General features: G+C 39.3%; 1 protein-coding gene across 7 annotated transcripts in view; it reads right to left on the bottom strand.

Moving 5' to 3' along the window:
• Positions 1-23,311, bottom strand: part of mark1 (MAP/microtubule affinity-regulating kinase 1) — a 395,537-nt gene that overhangs the window by 254,097 nt on the left and 118,129 nt on the right. For all 7 annotated transcript variants that reach the window (XM_039738976.1, XM_039738974.1, XM_039738977.1 and 4 more), the window contains exon 2: positions 18,087-18,290. In XM_039738976.1, the coding sequence (XP_039594910.1) occupies positions 18,087-18,290 (204 nt within the window). The remainder of the gene's footprint in view (positions 1-18,086; positions 18,291-23,311) is intronic.

Here is a 23,311-nt window from a genome sequence, read left to right as displayed (position 1 = left end):
TAAAAGGACGCTGCCTCAGTCCAGACACTGAGCTGTGCTGGGTGGGAGAGGAGCAAAGTGTCTGGGCGAGGAGGAGAGGTTATTGTGTGGATAGTGTTTATTAGAGTGTGTTTATTTGTAGTGTGGAAGGTGCTTGGTGCACTGTGGGAAAAATAAAAAGGTCTTGGACTGTTACCTGGTGTCAGGAGTCGTACCTGAGGGTTCGAGGGTGCACTACTGCCCCCTACTGCCACAATATATATATATATATGATATATATAGATATGACAACAACACTCATATCAATGACAAAACAATTACATTAACAATCATGTTACGTTATTTTTAAAATTTTTCCTTTTCTTTTTCATAACTTCTTTAACACACTACTTCTCCGCTGCGAAGCGCGGTATTCTGCTAGTAATAATAATAAAAGAACAAATAGATGGTGCAGACTGTGAAGACTATTTTGAATTTGTGCTTCACAACAGCTTGGAAAAAACAGGATTTACTTCTCCAGCTCCATGAGGTACTATACCCTTATCAAAAAATCATAGAATGTTTAATAAGTATACAGTTGACATACGGCACATATCAATGGTTCATTTTAGTTTAACTTGTATTATATGAGTTAAAATAGAGTAATATTGCTTCACTGTCATTTTATTAATATGTCTGCATCTTTTTCTGTAAATTAACAAATAAAGCATTTGGATTTTTTTCCAATTTCCCATTAAGAGACATTTTTCAGTGCAACTTCTGACTTACAAAAATTGGGCTACAAAGGTCCACAGGAGAACAAGACCTCATTTGTAATCTGAGAGCCACCTGTAATTATTTTTCTAGACAAAAAATATTTGAACAGAAACATTACAAATAAAAAGGGCTTTGTCCATCGTATCCACTCCCAAAACACAGGACACGTCCAAAACAACCAGGAGCAACGTCTCCATGGTAAAACAGAACCTTATTCAAATGGTGTACGCTCCAGGGAATTAATGTGCTCTGATAACACATGGAGACCTTTTACAATTTATTTAATTATGATAACAATTCAACAGACAAGTGACTTTTCCCAAGAAAGATTTTAAATGTCTGTCTACATTGGCCATTTGAATAGATTATTAACAACATCGCTTTATGCTGGCTAATGTAACTTATCATTTAATATATCGTACCATGTGCTTTGCTGCTTGTTTCACAATCTTATCAATTTATTTACTTAAACCAAATTGAGCAGTCATGATGAATTTGTCATATATAGTAAACTAGCTGAAATACCCAGTGTTGCCTGGGAGGAAAATAAAGTGATTTTTTTTTTTTAATTGTTTGAGAAAAATAAAGAATGCTGACACTCACCTCCAGTTCGTCCTCTGGTATTCATTCCGAGTGTCAACTGGATGATAACATGCATACAAGACCACAAGATCAACCCATCACCCTACCCAGATGGAGGTGGGTTAGGGTTGATTTCACCCCACAGTATTTTTAGTCGACCAATGAGAAACGTGTACCAAGTTTCATGAAAATCGCTCCAGCCATTTGGAAGTGGTGCTGGAACATACCTGGATACCCACACATACATTGACTTATATATAAAGTTGATATATATATAAAGTGAAACTGGACCATTTCTGTCTATTTCTGAAGGATAACCAGTGAACAGTACACATCAGTGAGGCGGTTACATCAGACCCTAGTGACCAAGTGCAGTCCTGGGGGCTGCAGTGGGTTTTTGCTCCACCATAATATCTTAATTAGATAATTGCTTCTTTTACTCTTAATCAGCTTATCCTCTATTTCTGTTTGCTTCTTGTTTTCTTTACAAGCTGGCAATTAACAATGAGAAGAAAACGCCAATGGAAACAGCAGTTCACCATCTATCTAGGTCTCATTTACACCTAAGCAAAGTTCATCATGAAGTATCTGTTTAAGTAAAATATTTGGAAAAAATAAAAAAAAAAAAAAAAGTGAAGGAGAATTAAAGGATGATATCCTCAGAAAGGAGAAACATTCAATCCAAAAATGACCTGATATAACAGAATGAAAACACTGACAAGCCGTTATTATAAATACGTTCTGCTATCAGCGAGGATGGGCTGCGAATAAAGCAAATGGCTAAAAACAAAAACCAGCAGCCACTGCGGCCCTCCAGGATTAGACCGTTTCATTTTAAATGTTGTATTTTCACACACTAAAGGGCACATTATACATAATCTCACCCCTTGGACCCTCCATGTACCACCTGTAGGAATTGAAGAGGCTTTATCCGAGATGTTAACGGTTTGTCCTCCATGCTACACTGTGAATCTGCACAATGAGCTAGACAGCATGGGGAGGCACATCTTTAAAAATATTTTTAAGTGTCATTGGCTCACATTACATATAGGTTTTTTAGAACTTGTTTCTTTCTCTTTTTTTAATTTTTTTCAATAATAAAGTACAGTACCAATAATATGACAAATGAGTATGTAGGCCCTGTACTGAAAACTTCAGTTACCAATATATGAAGCAGTTCATCTTCAACAGCAAACAATGAAGAGACAGAAAAAAGCTTTCATTGGAGGCATGACACTTGTAAACATGATTACTACAACAGCACAAAACACACACAAAGCAAAAGAATAAACACATATTGTATTTTTTTCAGTCTAGAAACAAAGCCTGAATATTTAAAGATTGTGCCATATTATTTCGATCTATCATGGTAGCACATTAAACTGCAGACTACACCATGCACCAATCTGGTAAGAGTTCAGTATCAATTAACTGCACCGCAATAGAAATACAGAATCCTCAATGAATATATTTGAACACAAAATACCTCTGTGTTCTTGGTTAATGTGATCATATGTAGCTAATGACACTGACTTTCCACTTTTTACACTAAATACACTCTAAATTATTCCTTTTGTGCCGCTGCAAAAGGCACAGCACACGGGCAAAGAAACCTCAGCAGAGGGTCAATACGGGCAGACTGTTAAACCCACCATCAAAACCACCTTAAATTCAAAGGTGACATACAGAAACTACTAGTCTTCTAGCCAAAGACAGCTTTCTTTGAACTTGCAATCACAATTCTTTGTTTTATATATGTCTTTAAAGTCAGATAACCCAGTCATCCCAAGGGCAGATCTTTATATTTTCTGTCCCACAACATGATGCAGAGTATCATTTCCTAGTAACAGCATAGCAACTGCCATGCTAATAATAGCGATACTTTTAACAATACAAAATGGCAGTAGAGGAAAATGTAAAATAACTCTCAGTCAAAAAATATATTCAGTGACCCCAAAAACACATGCAGGAGGAGTATCCCTAATCCAAAATAGTCCAAAATCTGAAAATGACACTGCTCTTGTTCAGTTATGACGATAGTGTAGGAACCAACGAAAGGCCGATAAAGCTGGCACCTACCTGTACTGTATGTTCGTGTAATTAAGAATTGTAAAGCATGTATTTAAAGTAAAGGATGTGTCACACTCTGTCAAGGTTGTACAAAGTATTAAATGCAGGGATGACAAAAATCCTGGCAAATATGGTTTTTGTGATTAGAAATTTCTCAGAACAGATTTACTTTAGTTAAATAATAGATTTGTCTCATTTTGCTCAGTGTGTGATTTAAAGTAATTGACCAAAACAATATTTTTTATAACCTTTTTTTTTTTTTACTCATCTTTACCAGGGGTGTCAATAATTGTGAAGGGGACTGTAGGTATTCAAGGGACTAAATGAAAACCTGAGAAAAGAGCCAAAGCCCTCAACAGAATCACATCTGACTATTCATGGTGGTGGCTGACTCCCTGGCTCATCAGGCCTGACCACCTTGACTTTATGAAGCAGCAGACGGCCTCAGCGTTGCTAGCAATGAGACTTTTTTCAAGTGTCACACTGACAAAGGTTTGAATAGTTGTCATTTTCTCAGTTTCTCTTTTCATAAACCCATGAAAACAACAGGGTGTCCAGATGGTCCAGTAAAAATAGAACATCATGCTCTGTGATGGATTTTCAGATTGGACAAGCAGAGTAGCCTTCCCTGCTCTCATAACGTGCGTCCAAGAAAGAGCAGAGTTCTGCTTCAGTGGCTGACTGTGAATACATCACAGCTCAGATAAGGAGAAAAATAAATATCTAAATTTGAAAACTGAAGTATGTAGTGCTACTGTACTGTCATTTTAAGGTTTTCTTTTGTCTACATAACAACCAGAAGTTTAGACCCAGATGGGTCATTCACTAACTAACAAGCATACCTGGTAGACTGGAGGGACCTGGAAAATAAGTTATTTATTCAACATAATTCAATACTCTGTTATTTGATAGTGGATAAGATAACTTTTATATTGTGTTACTTAATTTCTCTATTTGACTTCTGCAAGATAAAAATAAAAAAATTAGACTAAATGAGACATTTGAGTTCAATGACTTGGGAAAGTGTCACAGTAGCCAGAACCAGACATTGTAAATGAGAGTTTGTTTAGGCCAGTGGATCTGTGAGATTGCACTTCCCTTTTGTAGATTTGATGTCTCTTTCCACTTGTTGGAAAAAAAACAAGAAAGGCACCCAGTAAAACTACATATCTTAAGAAATTTCTGCAAATGACATACAACGACATACACGAGACGTTCTTTCCTCGTGCCTGTATATGGCGAGATGCTGGAACGGGAAATGCGGCTTGTGTGAATACAAACGACTTCTGCTGCGAAACATAAACTTGGTAAAGGCTGAATAGCGGACTGAAGTCAGCCTTGGGGCTGTTTTGATTCATTATAACAAAAGACACGAGGGGGCTCTACCTGTTATATTTCAGCCAGGGTTCCAAATGCTGTTTTTATGTTTATTTTGCTGGTATTCTATTTTAACAGTGCTGATTATTTAGGTTCTTTATGTCAAGGTGTAATCGGTTGTGTTCCTTGTGTTTTGTAGCTGGTTCCCAAGAGGTGGGGCCGACTGCCCTTAGTCCTACAAAGGCTGAGGACAACACACAGTCCCTTGCGGTTCATTCTGAATGTGCTCATGGTGGGAGTGAGCGCCTCTAGTCATTGAGCTTTTTTGTGATTTTCTACAATTTTTGAACCTGTGCTCTGTGTTTTTGACTTCAACTCTTGGATTATGGATTGGGACTTTGTTTGTTTTTGGGAGGGCCTACTAAAGGCATTACCTTCTATACCTTTATGGAAGTTATTTTTTACCACAGTGCATTTCTATGAAAACACATTTTTTACATAAAAAGACTTGCTTCACTTGACCCCGGGGTCTCTGCCTCTCTGCGTTGTGAAGAGGGGGGCTGAATGCATGCTTAGAAGATGCAGTCGCTCCTCCGAAACCCCCTCTTAAACGGCGATACAATGGGAAAAAAATACATTTTTTTTTACCTCCTTTATGCTAGATCAGCTGGCTTGCTGCTGCTTGTGGCGTACCGCGTGATCTACATGTCGCGCTGCGCTTCGATCATTTAAAAGCCTGTACAGCAGCTGTCCTCCTTGTCTCACGGGACATTAAAGTGTCTCCAAGAAAATCACATCTCGGCCCAAGATTATTTTATATAATGGAGAGACTTATATAGATTAGATCCAACTTTACTGTCGTTGTATAGGTATGACAAAATACAGTTTAGCATGTAACCAGAAAGTGCCAAAATTAGATAGTGGGTAGAAATAGGACATTAAAGTACATAGACAGTAAGGTGCAATAAGGCCGCATACAAATGAGAATATACAAGGTGAGACACAAAAATAACCGGATTGGTAAAAAAAAAATATATATATTTATTGATGAATTACATTCTGAACATTGTCACCTTCTCTATACTCCCCTCCCGATCTCTACACCGTTCCATACGTATCTTCCATTGATTGAAACAGTGCTGGAAGTATTCTTGCTTGAGGCTCTTCAACAGGCTTGCTGTTTCTGTCTTTACTTCATCCACTGAAGAAAAATGTGTTCCCTTCAGGTCACTTTTGATTTTCGGAAACAAGTAAAAATCACAGGGAGCTAAATCGGGGGAACAGGGAGGATGATAGAGGACAGGAATATTTTTGTTTTTGATTTACGGAAAAAGAAAATTCACGAAAAATCTGCTGTTGATTCGCTGTTCAATTTTTTTCACCCGACATTATAGCGGCAACTTGTGTAGCGATTGTTGTCCAAATACTGACTGGGCTATTCACAGGATATACCTAGCAGGTCGGCGGTTTGAGAGGGTTGTGTAGGAGGATACAGTTCTATGATTCATGTCCGGCCGACCACCAGACAGTTTTCCAGGAAAGCCCCAAGTCCAGTCCGGTTATTTTTGTGTCTCGCCTCGAATGTCTACATATTTAAATTTAGAAAGAGTGGTTTATACAAGGATGAGTATGTAGATATGAATACTAATCAGTAATTACTGATACATGATATGAATAAATATAGATATATTAAATATGCTTATGTACATGTTACCGGCAAAGTTTGAAATCCGGCATTCTATAGAATGCCTAGAATAGGAATTGTATATAATGCCCAAAACTAGCCGGCAATGTATGAAACGATTCATATTTCACACATTTCCTAGGCATTCTATAGAATGCCAAATGAGAAACCGGCAAAGTATGAAATACATCTCCGATTCGTTTCGAATATCAAGTGGCAAGGCACGTGACTTTTAACGCGCGTCCTCAGGCTTAGAATTTGTCAGTTGCACTTTGCGTTTTGTTCGGGAGTGTCAAAATACGCAATTTTACTTAAATTTGTTCAACAAAAAATTAGTTTTTTACTGTGCTCCATGAAGGTGATTCGTGCAATATATTGGCAGTTGTAATGAGTGTGACAGAGGATGGTTTCTACCGACTTGGAGACTCTGAAGGAATTTTAAAACAAGTATATGCGAGATCACAATTCACTTTATGCCCTAAGAACTTGCTTAGAACTGAAGATATTCCTGACCATGAAATTCCTCTCCGGTCAGTTGCAATTGCTCAGTCCAGTGGAAGCGGCCAAGGATTCGTTAAATGTATGTGTAAAACCAAAGTGCCAAAATATGAAATGTCTTTGTGTGAAAAATTTAATGAAATGTAATTCAAAATGTCATTCAAGCCTACCATGATGCAACAAGTAGGTTAATTTTAATTTCTTATTTTTTATATGAAAATTTTGTTTCCCTTAATAAGAAAGGCATATCTTTTGTTTTGTACAACTTTCATTTTTCTTTATGTATTTTGAATATTTTTTTTTTAATGGCACTCTCATTATTTTTTTTAGAATAACATTTGTATTTTTGAGGAATGCACGTCATTTATATAATAGCCTTTTCAGGACCTTTTTTCATACTTTGCCTAAATAGCATTTGTCATTCTATAGAATGCCTAGGTATTATATACAATGCCTAGGGAAAGTGTGTAATAATTCTCATATTTCATACATTGCCTAAAAACGCCGGGCATTATATACAATACTTAGGTATTCTATAGAATGCCGGCTTTTCATACTTTGCCGGTAACACACATAATAGATGTATGTAAACAGGTGAAAATATACATAGAGTACAGTCAGAAGTTTATTGATTGTTTAGAAATGTCAGCTATTGAGTGGTAAGGGTTGAGAGTTCAGAACGGCGATGGTGTTACGAAATAAACTGTTCCTGAGCCTGATGGAAGGAGGGTAAACAGTCCATGGCTGGGATGAGAGGGGTCTTTGATGATGCAGTGAGCCTTCAGACATTTATGCCAATGTTGATTATGCCATTATTGTAGAAAAGCTCACCCGACACTTTCACAGTAAGACTAGTTAAGCATACGGGGGAGGACTTGGACAACTAGCCCTCAGTGATGAAAGTACAAATTCTGCTGGGTCAACCAGCACAACAGTAACCCAAAACAAATATGAAGTTGTTACAGAAATCATCTGGCCGAAATTAACAGATGCGACAGGTGGTACAGACCTCACTGTCAAAATCAAATCTTTAAGTGGACATTTGTGTTACTGTGGACTGGCACTTGTCAATATGAATTCCCAATACAAAATTGAATTAAATGTGAATTAATCGTTAATCAAGCAAAGAGACAAGAGAGATGGACACACAAAGAAAGGTACCACACAGGATAAACAGATTACCAAACCCCCGACGACAACTGGGCGTATTTATTGTTTTATGTCATAACAAAGAACAGGCAATTTACTAAGCCCTAGCGCACCCATGTAAACCTCACCGCCGTTACAAGCCAAAAAAAACAATATAAATATGAGCACTGGGATGTTGTGCACCTCAGTTCACCTTGTTCCCTCCACACACACACACATCCTGATGAGCTAAGTTCTTGTGATCCTCTCTTCCACACTTGATTGCTCAGGGCTCCTGACTCTTCGGCCGTTCTGCAGCACACGGTACTTTGGCTCGTCCATCCAGCTCCTGTCACCAACACAGGGCTCCTCCCTCAAGCACAACATCAGACCAGGCCATCTCAGGACTCGTATCGCAGGGAGCACATCTACTGGGAAGTGCTCCCTACAGTGCTGTGGGGTTCACTGTCAACCACGCAGCATCAGTACTCTGAAGTAAACACTGCCACTAGTTGGCCTCACCTGATCAATAAGTGCCTCTGTCTGCTGACTGCTACAATAACAATAAAGTACGTATGTATTAATCAAAAGCTGCAAACTATATAAATGACACGCTCAATGCCGACATAGAGAATCACTGAGGCAGATAAAGCAGGACATACACTCACGCAGCAATGGGGAGAGATACAAAAGTGACAACTCACCCAGTGGTCAGATCTCCTGCGTAGTGGGTTAGTATAAGTCGATTGTAGCCAAGTCACCCAAAATTAACAAGGTTGGCACTTGTATTTAATTTAGTCTGACTCTCCTTCATGGCCAATGCTAGTGCAAGCCATGTGCAAGTTCTTGTTAGCTTCATTCTGTCACCTTCAATGTGGGGGTCTTCACTTCAATCTCAGACTGAGCGGCTGAGACCTTTACAATATTGTCTGCAGTAAAATGAACTGGGGTTGATTACATGCATGTTCTAATATCCATACTGCAATCTTTGGGAAAAAAAGAAATGCTCTTTGCTGTATAATTCATAAACCACTCTATGGTGACAACTTTAAAAAAGTACTCACAAAATCCCACCTAACAGAATGCTGCAATACTGCTAGCATCAAATAGCCAGTCCAGGCATGAAACATAATCATAACCACAGAATGGATGGCTAGCAATCAAAAAAATAAAACCAGCTATTTAATTCTTTAATTCAACACTCCAGTATATATACAGTATATTGCTTACATGTTGGAGTATCACCTTCCTGCTTTATTGGAGTAAAGCGATACCACCCTGGAGCGAGAGGGGGCGCAGTTGCTAATATTGTTGTCTCTTTTGTCACCCAGAGCAGGAAGAAAGACACCTACTGAAGGCAACTGACTCTACCACTAATGGCCGGAGGACTATAAAAAAATGGATGGGTATACATATATGTTTGTGTGTGTGAATGTATCTGTTTTTTTTTAATACAAAAGTATTACAAATATTTTTGTCTCATAAAAAATCTTTAATAGACAGGCCAGGAAGTGTTAAAAGGGGCTCAGCCCCCTCAAGCCCTTCCAGAATGACGAGTGTGAAGTGGCACAATCGCGTACTAAGTCCAAGAAGGCTACTCATTTTTTTTTAAATGAAGCAGTTGCAGCTGCATTGCTTTCTTTGAGGACTGCAAAAACATGAAATGGGGCTAGTCACGTCTGAGAATATTATGCTAGAATATTTTTAACAAAAATAAAATAAGCATCAAAATGTTGTGCTATTGGCTCCAGCAGACCCACGTGACCCTGTAGTTAGGATATAGCGGGTTGGATAATGGATGGATGGATGGATGGATGTTGTGCTATTTATTAAATCAACCCTCCATCTATTTATTGTGTTTGAGTAACTCAATTCACTGTGAAAAATATGCAACAATCATGGAGCACATACATAGTGGGCAAAAATGTTTTGACAGATAGACAGATATGAAATGAAAGGCACTATATGATAGATAGATAGATAGATAGATAGATAGATAAGGCACTATATGATAGATAGATAGAACTTCAAGGCACTATATAATACGATATGATATGATAGATAGATCTGCAAGGCACTATATGATTAAATAGATAGATAGATAGATAGATAGATAGATAGATAGATAGATAGATAGATAGATAGATATGCATCTACGTCTTTACTTTGACTTTTTGACATCGATATTAAGAGCTGTAAAATAATGCAGAATAAAATCAAGTAACATTACATTAGGAAACTGCCTATATTGTCATAATCCTTTGGTAAAATGCATTTTTTAAAAAAGGAAACAGTGAGATTATTTTCTTGTGCTAATTTGTTCTTAGAGTTTACTCAAGCATAACAATTAGGCTAGACGAAAGCTCTTCCCAAACTCTAATTCGCTTTATGCGGTGTAGCTAGGGGAACTGCACGCCTTTTGGCACCACCGGAGTGCAGAATAATGTATGGTGATAATCTGCAGCGGGGCTTAGGTGCATGAATATTAATGAGTTCAGAGGGAAACTCAAGATGTGGTGGTCCTGCATCCTCTTCCCCAGACTACAAAGGCGTCTTGCTGAGTATTCACGTCACTGGATCGGAACAGCCCTACAGCCTCACATGCCAGTCCATGGTAACAAAAATGAATAGTAAAGAAAGTTGTCTACATTTGTACTGACAAGTCGAATATTCCTGCCAAAAAATGCCTAGGGGTCTTATATTAAGCAAACAATAAACCAGTGAATTGTGTTAATTGTGAAATCAACTGAACGACATAATCTTAGAAGAAAACTGGTTTAAATGTATCATCTGTATCATATTATATTATTAAGCCTTCTAAAGTATACACCCTTTCCCATTCCATTATTATACACAACACCTGAGTCAACCTGATCTGTACTCGTAATCAAAGAGAAACATGTTCATTCCAAGATGTGCACCTGAGGCCAAATCAGCCAGTGAGTGCCGATACTCTCATCACTAAGATTCATCACGGACAATCTGTGTCAATGCCATGTAACACTACCAGACATCACTCAAACCACATGGGAATATAATATTGTGAACATCACTATATCACCTCCACACTCACACTTAGCCGAAAAAAACAACTGCATGCCATGCATGTAAGATATTTAAAACAATGGCTGTCACCTTTTGAAGTTAGTCCAAACTCCTGTTGTTGTTTTTTTTTTTTTTTTTTTTTTACAGTTTCTATTAGGTACAGGAATCTCAACAAGTTTTGCTTTTGTATGAAAGTTAAGCAGCTTATACTGAAAATAGAAGGTTACTGCTCTAAATGATCTTGTAATCATCCAAGGAGGAGTGGAAAGCCAAGACAGGAGGGCCAGGCCTGACATCACCTTACACGGCGTCTTGTCTCCTTTATGCTCAAAGTGATAAAGATAGATTGTGAATGTGCACATTCATAACCCAAAGGTTGCTGTTTTTTGACAGGCGAACGGTGACACCGCAAAATGAATTGTCGAACTGAGATAAATATACAATACCAAAAGATGGTGTACATTTTTGAAACCCCAATAACTTCAAATGGGCATTTGAATATATTCAAATGTTATATTTTAAATAAGAAATCTTATCCCAACAGTTCATCTCACAAGGACTCACTCAGAGCTAAAGTTAGACAACATACTGATGTGCACATTCTAACACACACACACACATATACATATATATATATATATATATACTGTATATATATATATATATATATATATATATATATATATATATATATATATATATATATATATTTATACACACATATACATATACATATACATATACATACACACATATATATATATATATATATATATATATATATATATATATATATATATATATATATATATATATATACACACATTTTATTTTCTCTGAGTTTCTGTAAAATTTTAATTTTCACTTGGAGGCAACTAAAAAATTATCTGTCTATCTATCTATCTACATGGCGGTCCAGATGTAAATATGCAGCTCCAGATCGTCTGGATGACTTTGATTTATGCAGGGACGATTCCAGTTCGGCACGAAGATGATTCTTCATGTCGTCAATTCGCACGCTTCTTGATGGTCCAGGATTTTTCGGGTGATTTTCTATGTAATAAACTTAATAAGTTATAGCGTAATGAAAATTGCATAATTAGATCTGGACCACCCTATACAATTAACAAGGTAATATTTGCCATTTTGAGTTGTCTAGATGCAATTACAGTTCACTAGGGGGAGTTTACCGGAAGTCAAAACACTATACTGTCTCTATCCATGATGATAATTAAACTACCAGGCATCGGGAATATCATCCATAGTTGTAAAAACAGAAACCTTTCAATATTTTTCTATATCGAATTTCTCAATTTAAAACCTACGAGTCATTTGACTTACATTCTTTAATTTTTATCAATTTATTAAGTCTTTTATGATTATATTTCTGGCAATATATATATATTGTCACACATGTGCAAGTAGGAGGCAGCTAAAGGGCTTAAGTAACAGTAATACCACATCTGACCAGGGGGTGGCAGGGTGCACTGACTGTCTTTCTCAGTTCTCTGCAGACCTGTCCCGAGAAATCCTGCCAGGTTTCGGACCCTTCAATGATGTCACTTCCCATATGGGCCTTTAAAGCTGCCATCTTAACATCAATGAGTCAGTTCTATCTTGGACTCAGCCGAATGAACAACTCTGCTCTACTCTAAAGCCTTTTGCAGCCTGGGAGATTATACGGGTGGCTGCCCCAAACCTTTTTCATGATGTCTAGTCTTAGTTATTATCACTGTATATATATATATTATATATATATATTTTATATATATATATATATATATTTCACAGGGTCAGTCAAAATTATGTATATAACACTAATGGATTATTTTTTATCTCGACCCCACCTTTCCAGGTCGATGGATAGGTCATGGTGGACCATAGCCATGTCCTCCACACTCCTATGATTTGGCACCCTGTGATTTCTGGTTATGGGGTATGGTGAAGGAGCACATTTATAGCAGAAAAGTTTGTGATATCAATGACGTGAAGGACAGAATACGGACTCTGGTATCATCTGTTCCCCGCAAAATGTGTGTCTGGGCTTTAAATGGTACTGCTGCTCATTGGTTTCTGTGTGTTGAAGATGATGTCGAACAGGTTGAGACATTCCTTTTCCTTTTGAAACTTTCACCAATGTCCATAGGCATTGATTTTTTAAAAATATTTTTTCCACACAGTCGACGCCGCCCATTGTGTTCTTGTAGCCTATCATAGCACAAGGCATAGTAACTTCCACTTGCTCTCAATCATTTTACCTTTTTGCTACATATCTGCTGAAGCTTGATATGTCCATTCAACTGTAGTCATCAGGCATATCAGGGCGGTTCGGTTTTTGCCTCAAATCTCAGGTTTGCTCTGTGGCACTGAACTTTAATCTTTTTCTTAATCTTAAACATTAATCTTAATCTGGTTTTTGCATATTATTTCCACATACCTTTTCTCTCTTTCTTTTTTTTTTGTATTTTTAGTTTTCATTACTTTCTACGTGGATGAATTTCTGTTATTATTAAAACTACCCCATTAGACATTACACACGTGTAGTGTTTATTTACCCATTCATTCATCCATCATCTAATCCATTTAATCCAGTTCAGGGTCACACGGGTCAGAGCCGATTTTAAAAACACTGTATAATGCAGGAAGGAGTTTATTTAATCAATCTGAAATATTACCTAGATACAAAATCCACTAGTCTCAGTCAGCACAATTTCCTGTAAATGCTCTTTATAAAAATCTGTCCGCTTCTCTCATAATATCCTTATTGTTTCCGATTTTAGATACATGATAATAGATGGCTGCCTGTCTTTAGGTTTAATTGCACCCTCCAATTAGCTGCACATCTTTGGTGAAGCTAAGTCTGCTCTCACTTCCAGACTAACCTCTGACCATCTCCTCCGGATCGAATTTCAGCAGTTAAAATGAGCCAAGTGTCAGCCTTTCATTTTCAAAGTTTCATGATCCAACCTTCCACCTTTAACTAATTACTGGATCAAGGTCAAATCTAAAATTGCTTAATGTGTACAGAACTGAAGGAAACCCTGGTTAAGTCATCTCTCACTGAACTTCTCCAAAAACGACGCCAGCCTCTGCCTCAGTGACCTCCAATGGCCTCAATGGGGCCTTATTACAGGCTTGTCTCACTTTAGCTTTTTAGTTTTGCAGCTCCTGGCACACTAGTGAAATGCTGCAAGCAGCTTTTAATATTCTGAGTGAGAGACGTTTCTCAAACTTGACAGTGAAATCTCTAAAATGTCCTTTGTTTCAATCCTATCTTTCACTAATTAAAACAAGCATTATTTATCACATCCGTTCTGAATTAAACTAAAATGCCATATGCAGTCCTTATTATGTAATAGTGCTGTTCTCCTAACAGGTGGATCCCTCTTGAATAAATTCTCTCTGGTCATTCTGACGTAACTGCTCATTATACTGGATCACATACAGGCCTTCAAATCAAAGTAAAAACTGCATGAAGCAGGCAAGACATCACAACAAATCCAGAGCATGGCATGGTGGCACAGTGGCTAACATTGCTCCCTCATAGCTCCAGAGTCTTAGATTTAAATCCTGGCCTAGTTGTTGCCTGCGTGGAATGCATATGCCCCTCCACCACCACTGCAAGCACACATTAATGTGGGTATTTGCAATTAGGTGTGTAGAAGTGTGTGTGAGTGTGTCCTGGGGGGGGAACCAGAATCTTGTCCAGTGTCACCTCCTGCCTTCTGCCTGATGCTGCTGGGATAAGTTTCCACAATCCTGTACTGGATTTAAGGTGGTCAGAAATGTGTAATTCGAAAGATCATTTTTGGAATATGAAGAAGCCTCATAAAATGCAATATATATATATATATATATATATATATATATATATATTTATATTTATATTTATATTGTGGAGGACTGCCGGCTTCCCATGCCGGTCCGCACCCCCAGGCCGCCAGGAGGAGCTCTCCCGACAGCAGGATCGTGCCCCGAGTTCCAGCAAGGCCTTATGGACTATGTAGTGTTTTTACACAGCCCTGCTGGATACCTTGGGGACCACCGGGAGTCGCTGTAGGAGGGCTCATGGGCCCTTGTGTGCCCTATAGCCCGGGAGTATGTCACGGTCACGTGACGGAAAGAAACGACGTGCTCCCGGGGTGAAGAACAGGACTGTTTGCCCTGACCCAGAAGGAAAAAGGAACTGTGGACTGTTGGGACAGAAACACCTTCGGGTCAGGGGCTATAAAAGGGCAGTGCCTCACTCCAGACAACGAGCTGTGCTGGGAGGTAGAGGAACAAAGTGTCTGGGCGAGGAGGAGTGCTTATAGTGTTGTGTTGGTTAGTGAGTAATGAGTAGTGTGGAGGGTGCTTTGTGCACATTGATAGTATACAATAAAGAGTCTTGGACTTTTACCTGGTGTCTGGAGTTGTACCTGAGGGTTCAAGAGAGCACTAGCGCCCCCTACTGCCACACTGGCGTAGTCGGCAGGATTCTCCGGCCGTCTGTTGGCAGGGGACCTGCATTCAAAATAAATTTCGTGTGGGCAGACAACCCTCGGTGGCTTCCCCAGCTTTTCACGGAAGTACAACAACAACAACAACATTTATTTATATAGGACATTTTCATACAAACAGTAGCTCAAAGTGCTTTACATAGTAAAGAATAGAAAAAAGACACAATAAGAAAACAAAATAAATCAACATTAATTAACATCGAATAAGAGTAAGGTTCAATGGCCAGGGGGGACAGAAAAAACCAAAAAACTCCAGACGGCTGGAGAAAAAATAAATAAAATATTTACAAACACCACCCGCTACTGAAAACGCTACAGCGGCGAGCGTCAGTCCAAGCCGGAGAGCGATGGGCAAGAAGACCGGGAAAAAGAAGGTCAGTCTCAGCGGGTTGCAGGGCCTGATGGACACCGGAATGACCTGGGCCTGGGGGTGCAGACCGGCATGGGAAGCTGGCAGTCCTCCACATTATATATAAATAAAAAGGAGGAAAAGAATATAAGATCTAAGGCCGCAGTGTCCTTTTAACCAGGGCACAAAACGAGTTGTAAGTGGAGTCTGGATGGAATCTGCTTTAGGGATTTGGATTAAAGACTGCCGGAAGAAGAACAACGGTGGTGCTACACAATCGCCTGAAGAGGCTCCTTTAGAAGAGCTGTAACGCTCTCCTTTGTTGTGCAGTAAAACTCATTGTTATCGGACAAGTCGTCCAAAGACATGCAGGATGGTGCAGTGGAGGTCCTAAATTGTCCCTAGTGTGTGCTTGGTGTGTGGGTGTGTGCCCTGCGGTGGGCTGGCACCCTGCCCGGGATATGTTCCTGCCTTGCGCCCTGTGCTGGCTGGGATTGGCTCCAGCAGAGCCCCGTGACCCTGTGTTAGGATATACTGTAGCGGGGTGGACAATGACTGACTGACTGACTGATGATAACCTTGTGTTTTACTGTTATAGTTTTATAATTTCACTACAAAATGAAGGCCTTAATGGAAAATGTTTCATCATTTACATTCTCATTCCTTCAAGATATTTCTAAGATTTCGGGGTGGGGGGGTTGGGGGTGGTGGATAAATTTTGTGTTAAAAGTTGATCGCACGTTTATCAGGAGCAGAGCTTATTGGTTTATGTTTTATGCACATTTTAACAACTATAATGACAACACTCAGGAGGAGTGCTATCATATCACTCCACAAATAAGGTTGCACGGCACACTGGAGGAGCCTTAAATCCACCACATCATTAAAATTTGTTAAAACGCATTTAAATGGCTACTCTATAATGTTAACTACTACCCCTGCCCTGTAGTTCCAGGCATCCAGGTTTGCTTCCTGACCTGGTCATTTTGTAGAGCTTGAACATTCCCTGTGTGGTCACGCAGGTCCTTTTTGATTATCCTGTAAAGGATTAGACTCCTTATCTGGTGTTCCCGTCATGCCTCCAAGTGCTGGCATGACAGGCAGATCTCTTGCAGATTTCTGATTTGAGTTGCTTAAGGCTGATTTTTACTTCTACAGCATAACTTGATGCTCACCTCCTCAGAAATGTGACTATGTGTCATGTTCATGTGAACCCATAGACCCCTGTGACTCGGATTGGCCAGTTCGGTAACTACATATTTCCTGAATCATGTTTCTGTTTGTCTTCCAGTTTGGATGTCAGTGAATGTATAAAAAAAATGGAAAAATATGAGGGACAAATACGTTCGCATACAGAAGGAAATGTATAGCCAGCTGAACAGTGATTCCGCAGAGTAAAAACTGCCTGCTTTGTAATGGATTACTTGCTTTTCTTGTATGCTACAAATATTGCCAACTAGCATTCAAGCATATGTTGTGCCATACAAACTGCTTGTGACAGCGTTGCCCACATGCATAGCTGTGTTTTTGGCTCACCACAGAAGTATAAATCAGCCTTTGTTCAGAATTGGTACATAAGTAGTGGAGTGATAAAGGTGCACTGATGGACCACAAGCTCAGAAAGAAGACTACATTTCACAGGAGTACGGTCTATTAAATACTATAAATGCACTGGGCTATTATTTACAGTTCATTTCCGTAAAATGAAGCAAACTGGAGTTTTGATTCAGCAGTAAATACTGTATAAAAATCTTCAGAACATGCAATGTTCTTCACTTATTCAGTGACCTGGATGTCCAGAACACATGTAATTCCCATGACCTGCTGTTGGGACAAAGATTCATAGTTGCATGGTGTTTGTTTCCCCTAAACCTCCAAGTTGTCATAGCAACACAGTTGGTTCACCATTATTAATATTTAATATAATTTACTTCTCTCTTTACTTCTCTGCCCTTATCTCTGCTAAATATGGATTTTAATAATTTCCTGCTTAATTGTCTTCATGTATATTTTAATCAATATTGCTATGAGATTTTACTGTTATATCCTTAATACTTTTCTAAGCAGTGTAACTATAAAGGCATTAGAAAGAATTTCATTAACCCTTTAAGCTCATCAAAACAAGTTGCCAAATGCCGTTTTGAAGTCTCTAAAGAGAAATTAATTGCTTGCTACTCACCTCTCTTCCAGTCAGAACGTGCTTTGCTAGCTTGACTTTGGCAAAGTTGCCCTTGCCAATGGTTTTGAGCAGGCGATAGTTGCCAATGTGGGGCTGCTCATCAGTGGTCGAGGCGATGGAGTTCCGGCACCGGGGGATGTTTTGCCGACTGTTCGACTTGGTGGGCGGAATATATGGTTCATGGTAGCCGTCAATGGAAGTATGCTGGAAATAAAAAAAGGAAACATTAGTCAGGATCAAAAACAAACCCTTGGTGTATGATTCAATGTATAGCCATATAAACGTAACAGCGAGCACTTTAAACAGAAATCCTTTAATGACACTAACCAGCACAACAAGAGAGCATCAGGCCTTAAACAACAGAGATGCTGTTGTATAGAAAAGCCTAATGTATGTGTACCATCCTGCTGGGCTGCATTATGTGTACTAAAGGCCATTGAACGTCTGAGGGGCAGTGCTTGATGAAGTCTGTTCTGATTTGGAGCTCAGATCTTAAAGTCTAGTTAGCAAACTGCCAAGTGTTCACTGAAGAAATGTAATGAACAAGGATAGAGTTAGGGCCAGTTGATACTTCACTCTCAGAACACATACGTGCACACATCATGGCTGCCACGTGTTCCTAGCATTCTTTTGATGTATCTTTTAAACATGTTGTCAGAAATTAACACGACTTGTGCGCAAGGTGCAGTACCAGCAAAAAGGTTTTGGTATGTGATGTCATCATAGTTATTTACTATCAACATGTGATGACAGGATTGCAGATCCAACAGGATCCATCTGTGTGCTCCGATGTTTGATGAATGGTTCGATGCAGGGAAGCATTAAATGCTGCCATGAGAATGTATTCATGGTGCATGGTGCTTTACTTCAACCATTTCTCGCACAGGCAATACAAGCCTCACATATTCCCCATGTGATCTTTGGCCGGCTTGTCATCCCGGCCAATACCCCCAGGCCACCAGATGGAGCCCTCTCTGCAGTATGGAGGTGCCCCGAAGACCAGCAGGGAGTCATGGACTATGTGGTTTTTATACAAGACCCTGCTGGATACCACAGGGGCCGCAAGAGGGAGCTGCAGGGAGGACCGAAGATTTATTTATGCCCTATAACCCGGAAGTGCGTCAGAGGAAGAGTGACGTGCTTCCGGGGTGAAAAGAAAAGGACTTGTACCTGACCTGGAAGTGAAAGAGTCACGTGGACTGGGGATTGGGGAACATTTCCGGGTCGGGTACTATAAAAGGACTATGAGAGCTTCCAGACGGGGAGCTGAGCTGGGTGGTAGGAGGGCAACACGTCTGGGAGTGGAGGATTGGATTATTGTGTATTATTGTGAGTGTTTATGAGTATTGTGGAGGAGAGGGTGCTTTGTGCACTGTGGAAGATTAATAAAGTCACTTATTGGACTTTTACCTGGTGTCTGGAGTTGTGGACAGGGGTTCAAGGGAGCGATAGCACCCCCTATCTGTCACACCCATCATAATGACGTGATACATTTAAAGGTCTCGCATGCCATTTTCTGTGTCACTGTTGCCCTCTTTTTCTTTTTTTCACCTTCTCAACAGCAAAGAATTTTTATCTTTAACATCTTTTTCCCTCAGATCACAACACAGAGAATTTGGAAAATGTTTTCTCACTGTGATGATTTCTCACGCTCTCACCTGGTGGAATCCTCCAGATTTACTTAAAGTATGCAAGCAAGTATAGACAGTACACTGCGAGTGTAGCAGCAGCCGTCCTCAAGTGCACACAGCGCCTAGCGTTACGTATATCCCTGGCCTTACAGGATGGCACTGAAGTGTGGCACAAGCTGCAGAAAAAGCAGTCCGAGACCAATGAGTGCCTGCCACAGCCGGTGACATGGCACCTCAAAAGGGGGCACGGCAAAAAATATGTGGACCAAAAGGGAAAGGACAACATTGCAAAGTCATCTCTATTTTTAACAAGCTTTTAATTTAAGGCTGTAATGATGTAAAATGAGTTTCTAATTTCATTTTTAAACTGTTGCAAATGCCTTCAGAAAGAGGCAAATATATTTCTTTTTAGTTAACAAACAGGAAAAAAATGAACATGAGTCAGAAACTGAGCAACGTTTTTAATGAAAAAGTCAATCCTACCTTTTATCAAAGCCTAATACAGAAACCAAAAAGCAAAGTTGAAAAAGAAAAGCAAGAAATCTGAACATTAGATCAGAAGATGAAAAGCAAAGTACATCACAAGTCAAAGTGTCCAGTCTCGAACACCAGGAAGATTATGGAGTTGACCTTTACACCCTGACCCCTATGGACACGTTCACCGTGACCCCAAATGTCACCTATAGCAACACCACAGCAACCGATGCAAGATACGGCATCCAAGGTTAATAAAATAGCACTGAAAAATAACACCAAAAAATAAATAAACCTCTGAAGGAAGATTTCCAATAAAAGACAAACATCAAAAATGAATTGTGCTAAAAAAACCTCCAGGAAAGATGTACACTTTAACTTAAGAAAGCCAGTGAAAAGTTAAATAAAAATGACAATTACAACACAAACATCTGCACAAATATTGTACATCAAGTTAGTACTTAAGATATCTGTATATATAAAACACTAAGATCTGCCTTTCTGTCACGCAATTATTCACAAACTACTGGAGCTACAACCTTGATTTTGTTTTCAATCGAAAGCTATGTTAGGTAGGGGCAACCTATTGGCCATGACCTGTGGCTGTGTGTTTAAAGTAAACTGATCAAGAAACCAAGTGATAACCACTGAAATGGCAAAAAAAGAAAAGCAGCGACATCTGCTGAGCACCACACACATCGCAGCATGCCTTTATCAGCACGCACAAATCGGGATCTCATCCCCAAGACATGGTAGCTACATGTTTAAACTTCATAATTAAGTGTGAGTATTGTGTTTATTGATCATCGAACTTTATATTTAATGTAAATAAAGGACAGCAAAGTTAGTTGTGCTTGTGTGTTTACGGCAAAGTGATTGCACAACCCAGTGATAACCACCATAATGGCAGAAACAAAGGGAAGAGCAGTGACAGCATCTGAGTGTCAAGATCACCCCATGACACCTTTACCAGCATGCACTAGTAGATGAACTATACAAGATACTCTAATCAGTTAAATCTTCACTTGTCAGTCCAGAAATGCTCAAAAATACCCACCAGAGGGGGATATACTGCACTCTGGATAAGCCTCAGTGCAAACACAGAAATCTTAATAAAATAAAAAGATTCTTTTTTAAAAAAATGCCCTATAACAAAAGAAAGCTCAGTGGAACACAAAAGGAATTTCCTGGAGCAACCAAGGCGATCTGTTGCAAATAAAGTCTCAATAAAAGAATCAACTGACAAAGTTGAAAAAACAGAGCAGGAAGTCAAAAACCGTGAAATAACAAAAAAGCACAAGCAAAACATCCAATAAACACTCAGCAACTCCCGAGCACACTCAAATGAACCGCCAGGCACTGTGGGAAACCCTCGGTATCCTTCAATAAGGGCGCGGACAAAAAGGCGACCTTCAAAAGGGCGAGGCGAATAAAAGCGCACATAAATAAAAGAGACCTTCAAAAGGGCGACCTCAATTGAGCGCCGAATAACTGCGCACATAAATAAAGGAGTGATTCAAAAGGGTGACGTCAATTGGGCGCAGCGAATAAAGGCAAACGCAACAAAATTATTACAGAAAATGTATTAGATAAAGGCAATGATTGAACATATAAAAAGGCGAAAGCAAGAATTAAAACATCTAATTAATTAATGCATGAACTTCTAACGAACTACTTCTAAAGCTCTCTATATTTTGTTGTTTTCAAAATTACAGAAAATGAGATTAAGGCAATGACTGAACGTATAAAAAGGTGAAAGCAAGTTACACTTGAAGCTGTAGATTATGTGCAATGCCACGTAGATATTCGAGATGCGGTCTATTAGCATAATCAAGGACAATTGATTTAATTCGCTCCGAACTGTCTCTGTAGGTCTTCCTTGGCTTTGGAATAGGCTAACCTGCAACGCGCACATTTATTCGGCGCTCAATTGAGGTCACCCTTTTGAAGGTCGCCTTTATTTACGTGCGCCTTTATTCGCCGCGCCCAATTGAGGTCACCCTTTTGAAGGTCGCCTTTATTCGCCGCGCCCAATTAAGGTCGCCTTTTTGTGCGCGCCCTTATTGAATAGAACCGGAAACCCTCACCTTTACAGGACTGAGGGCAGTCTCTGGTGGTTCTGCCTATCGGGGAACCACCCATAAATCGGCTAATTAAAGATTAGAGACAAAAATCACAAGCAAGGAATAATTGAAATAATTAACAAAAGTGACAATTGTATAAATAGAATGATCAAAACTGAACAAAACAGACACCACACAAGGCTTTGACTTTCATCCAGGAGGGGAATCCTGACTGAACCATCACACATACACACTAGTAGAGGGCACCTCCAGGGCGTCTGTGTTAGTTGTAATTCCACCCTGACCCACAGGCTGGCACTGCCATTTACACTTTTCTTTCTTTTGCCCTCAGAAATGAAGACCAGAGATGACCAATGACATCACTTTTCACTTCCACAAGCACCTCTGCCCTTTCTGTTCCGGGGGTATTTACCAATCAGCCTCACTGAAAGTCACATATCAAAACAACATAACACTCAGCACACAGGAAAAAACACTTTTTTCTACTTTTGATTTATTTTTGTGGCTTTACCAACTTGCCAAACAACACAGGGTTCACAGAGTGGTGTCCCAACACTTAATTTTTTTTGTTTTCTCTCACTATTATAATGCTTAGAATTAAAAATAAACACTAAAAACAAAAAGGACGTCTCGATGAATGCCAAAAATACAGAAGAAATTTAAAAAAAGGAACTCGATTGTGGTGAAGATCCGCCTAATTTCCCTTCTCGGAAGTGGAGGTGTTAATCAAAGTCAATGGACAACTAGAGTGCACGTCCTTGGACACAGGGAGTCAGGTGATGTTCCGGGACAAAACCCACTTCAACACATTGGAGAGGAGAGATTACTATCCTGATGATGGGCGTCAAGTCAGCAGCACTGATCAACTGAAATGACAAATTGTGTACTCATTTTTCCTTATAAATTATTTTTATCAACAAGAGCACAGGAAAGTAAGAGCTTACAAACTTTCATTAGGGACAAATATATCTTTCCCGAATTCCCTTTGCTGACCTTCCTCAAAAACAGAGGTAGGCCTCGGCTCACAAAAACATCA

This window comes from Polypterus senegalus, chromosome 16 (assembly GCF_016835505.1).
Source record: "Polypterus senegalus isolate Bchr_013 chromosome 16, ASM1683550v1, whole genome shotgun sequence".
Lineage (NCBI taxonomy): Eukaryota > Metazoa > Chordata > Cladistia > Polypteriformes > Polypteridae > Polypterus > Polypterus senegalus.
Note: the sequence above shows the minus strand (reverse complement) of the source record. Positions and strands in the feature narration are given on the sequence as shown.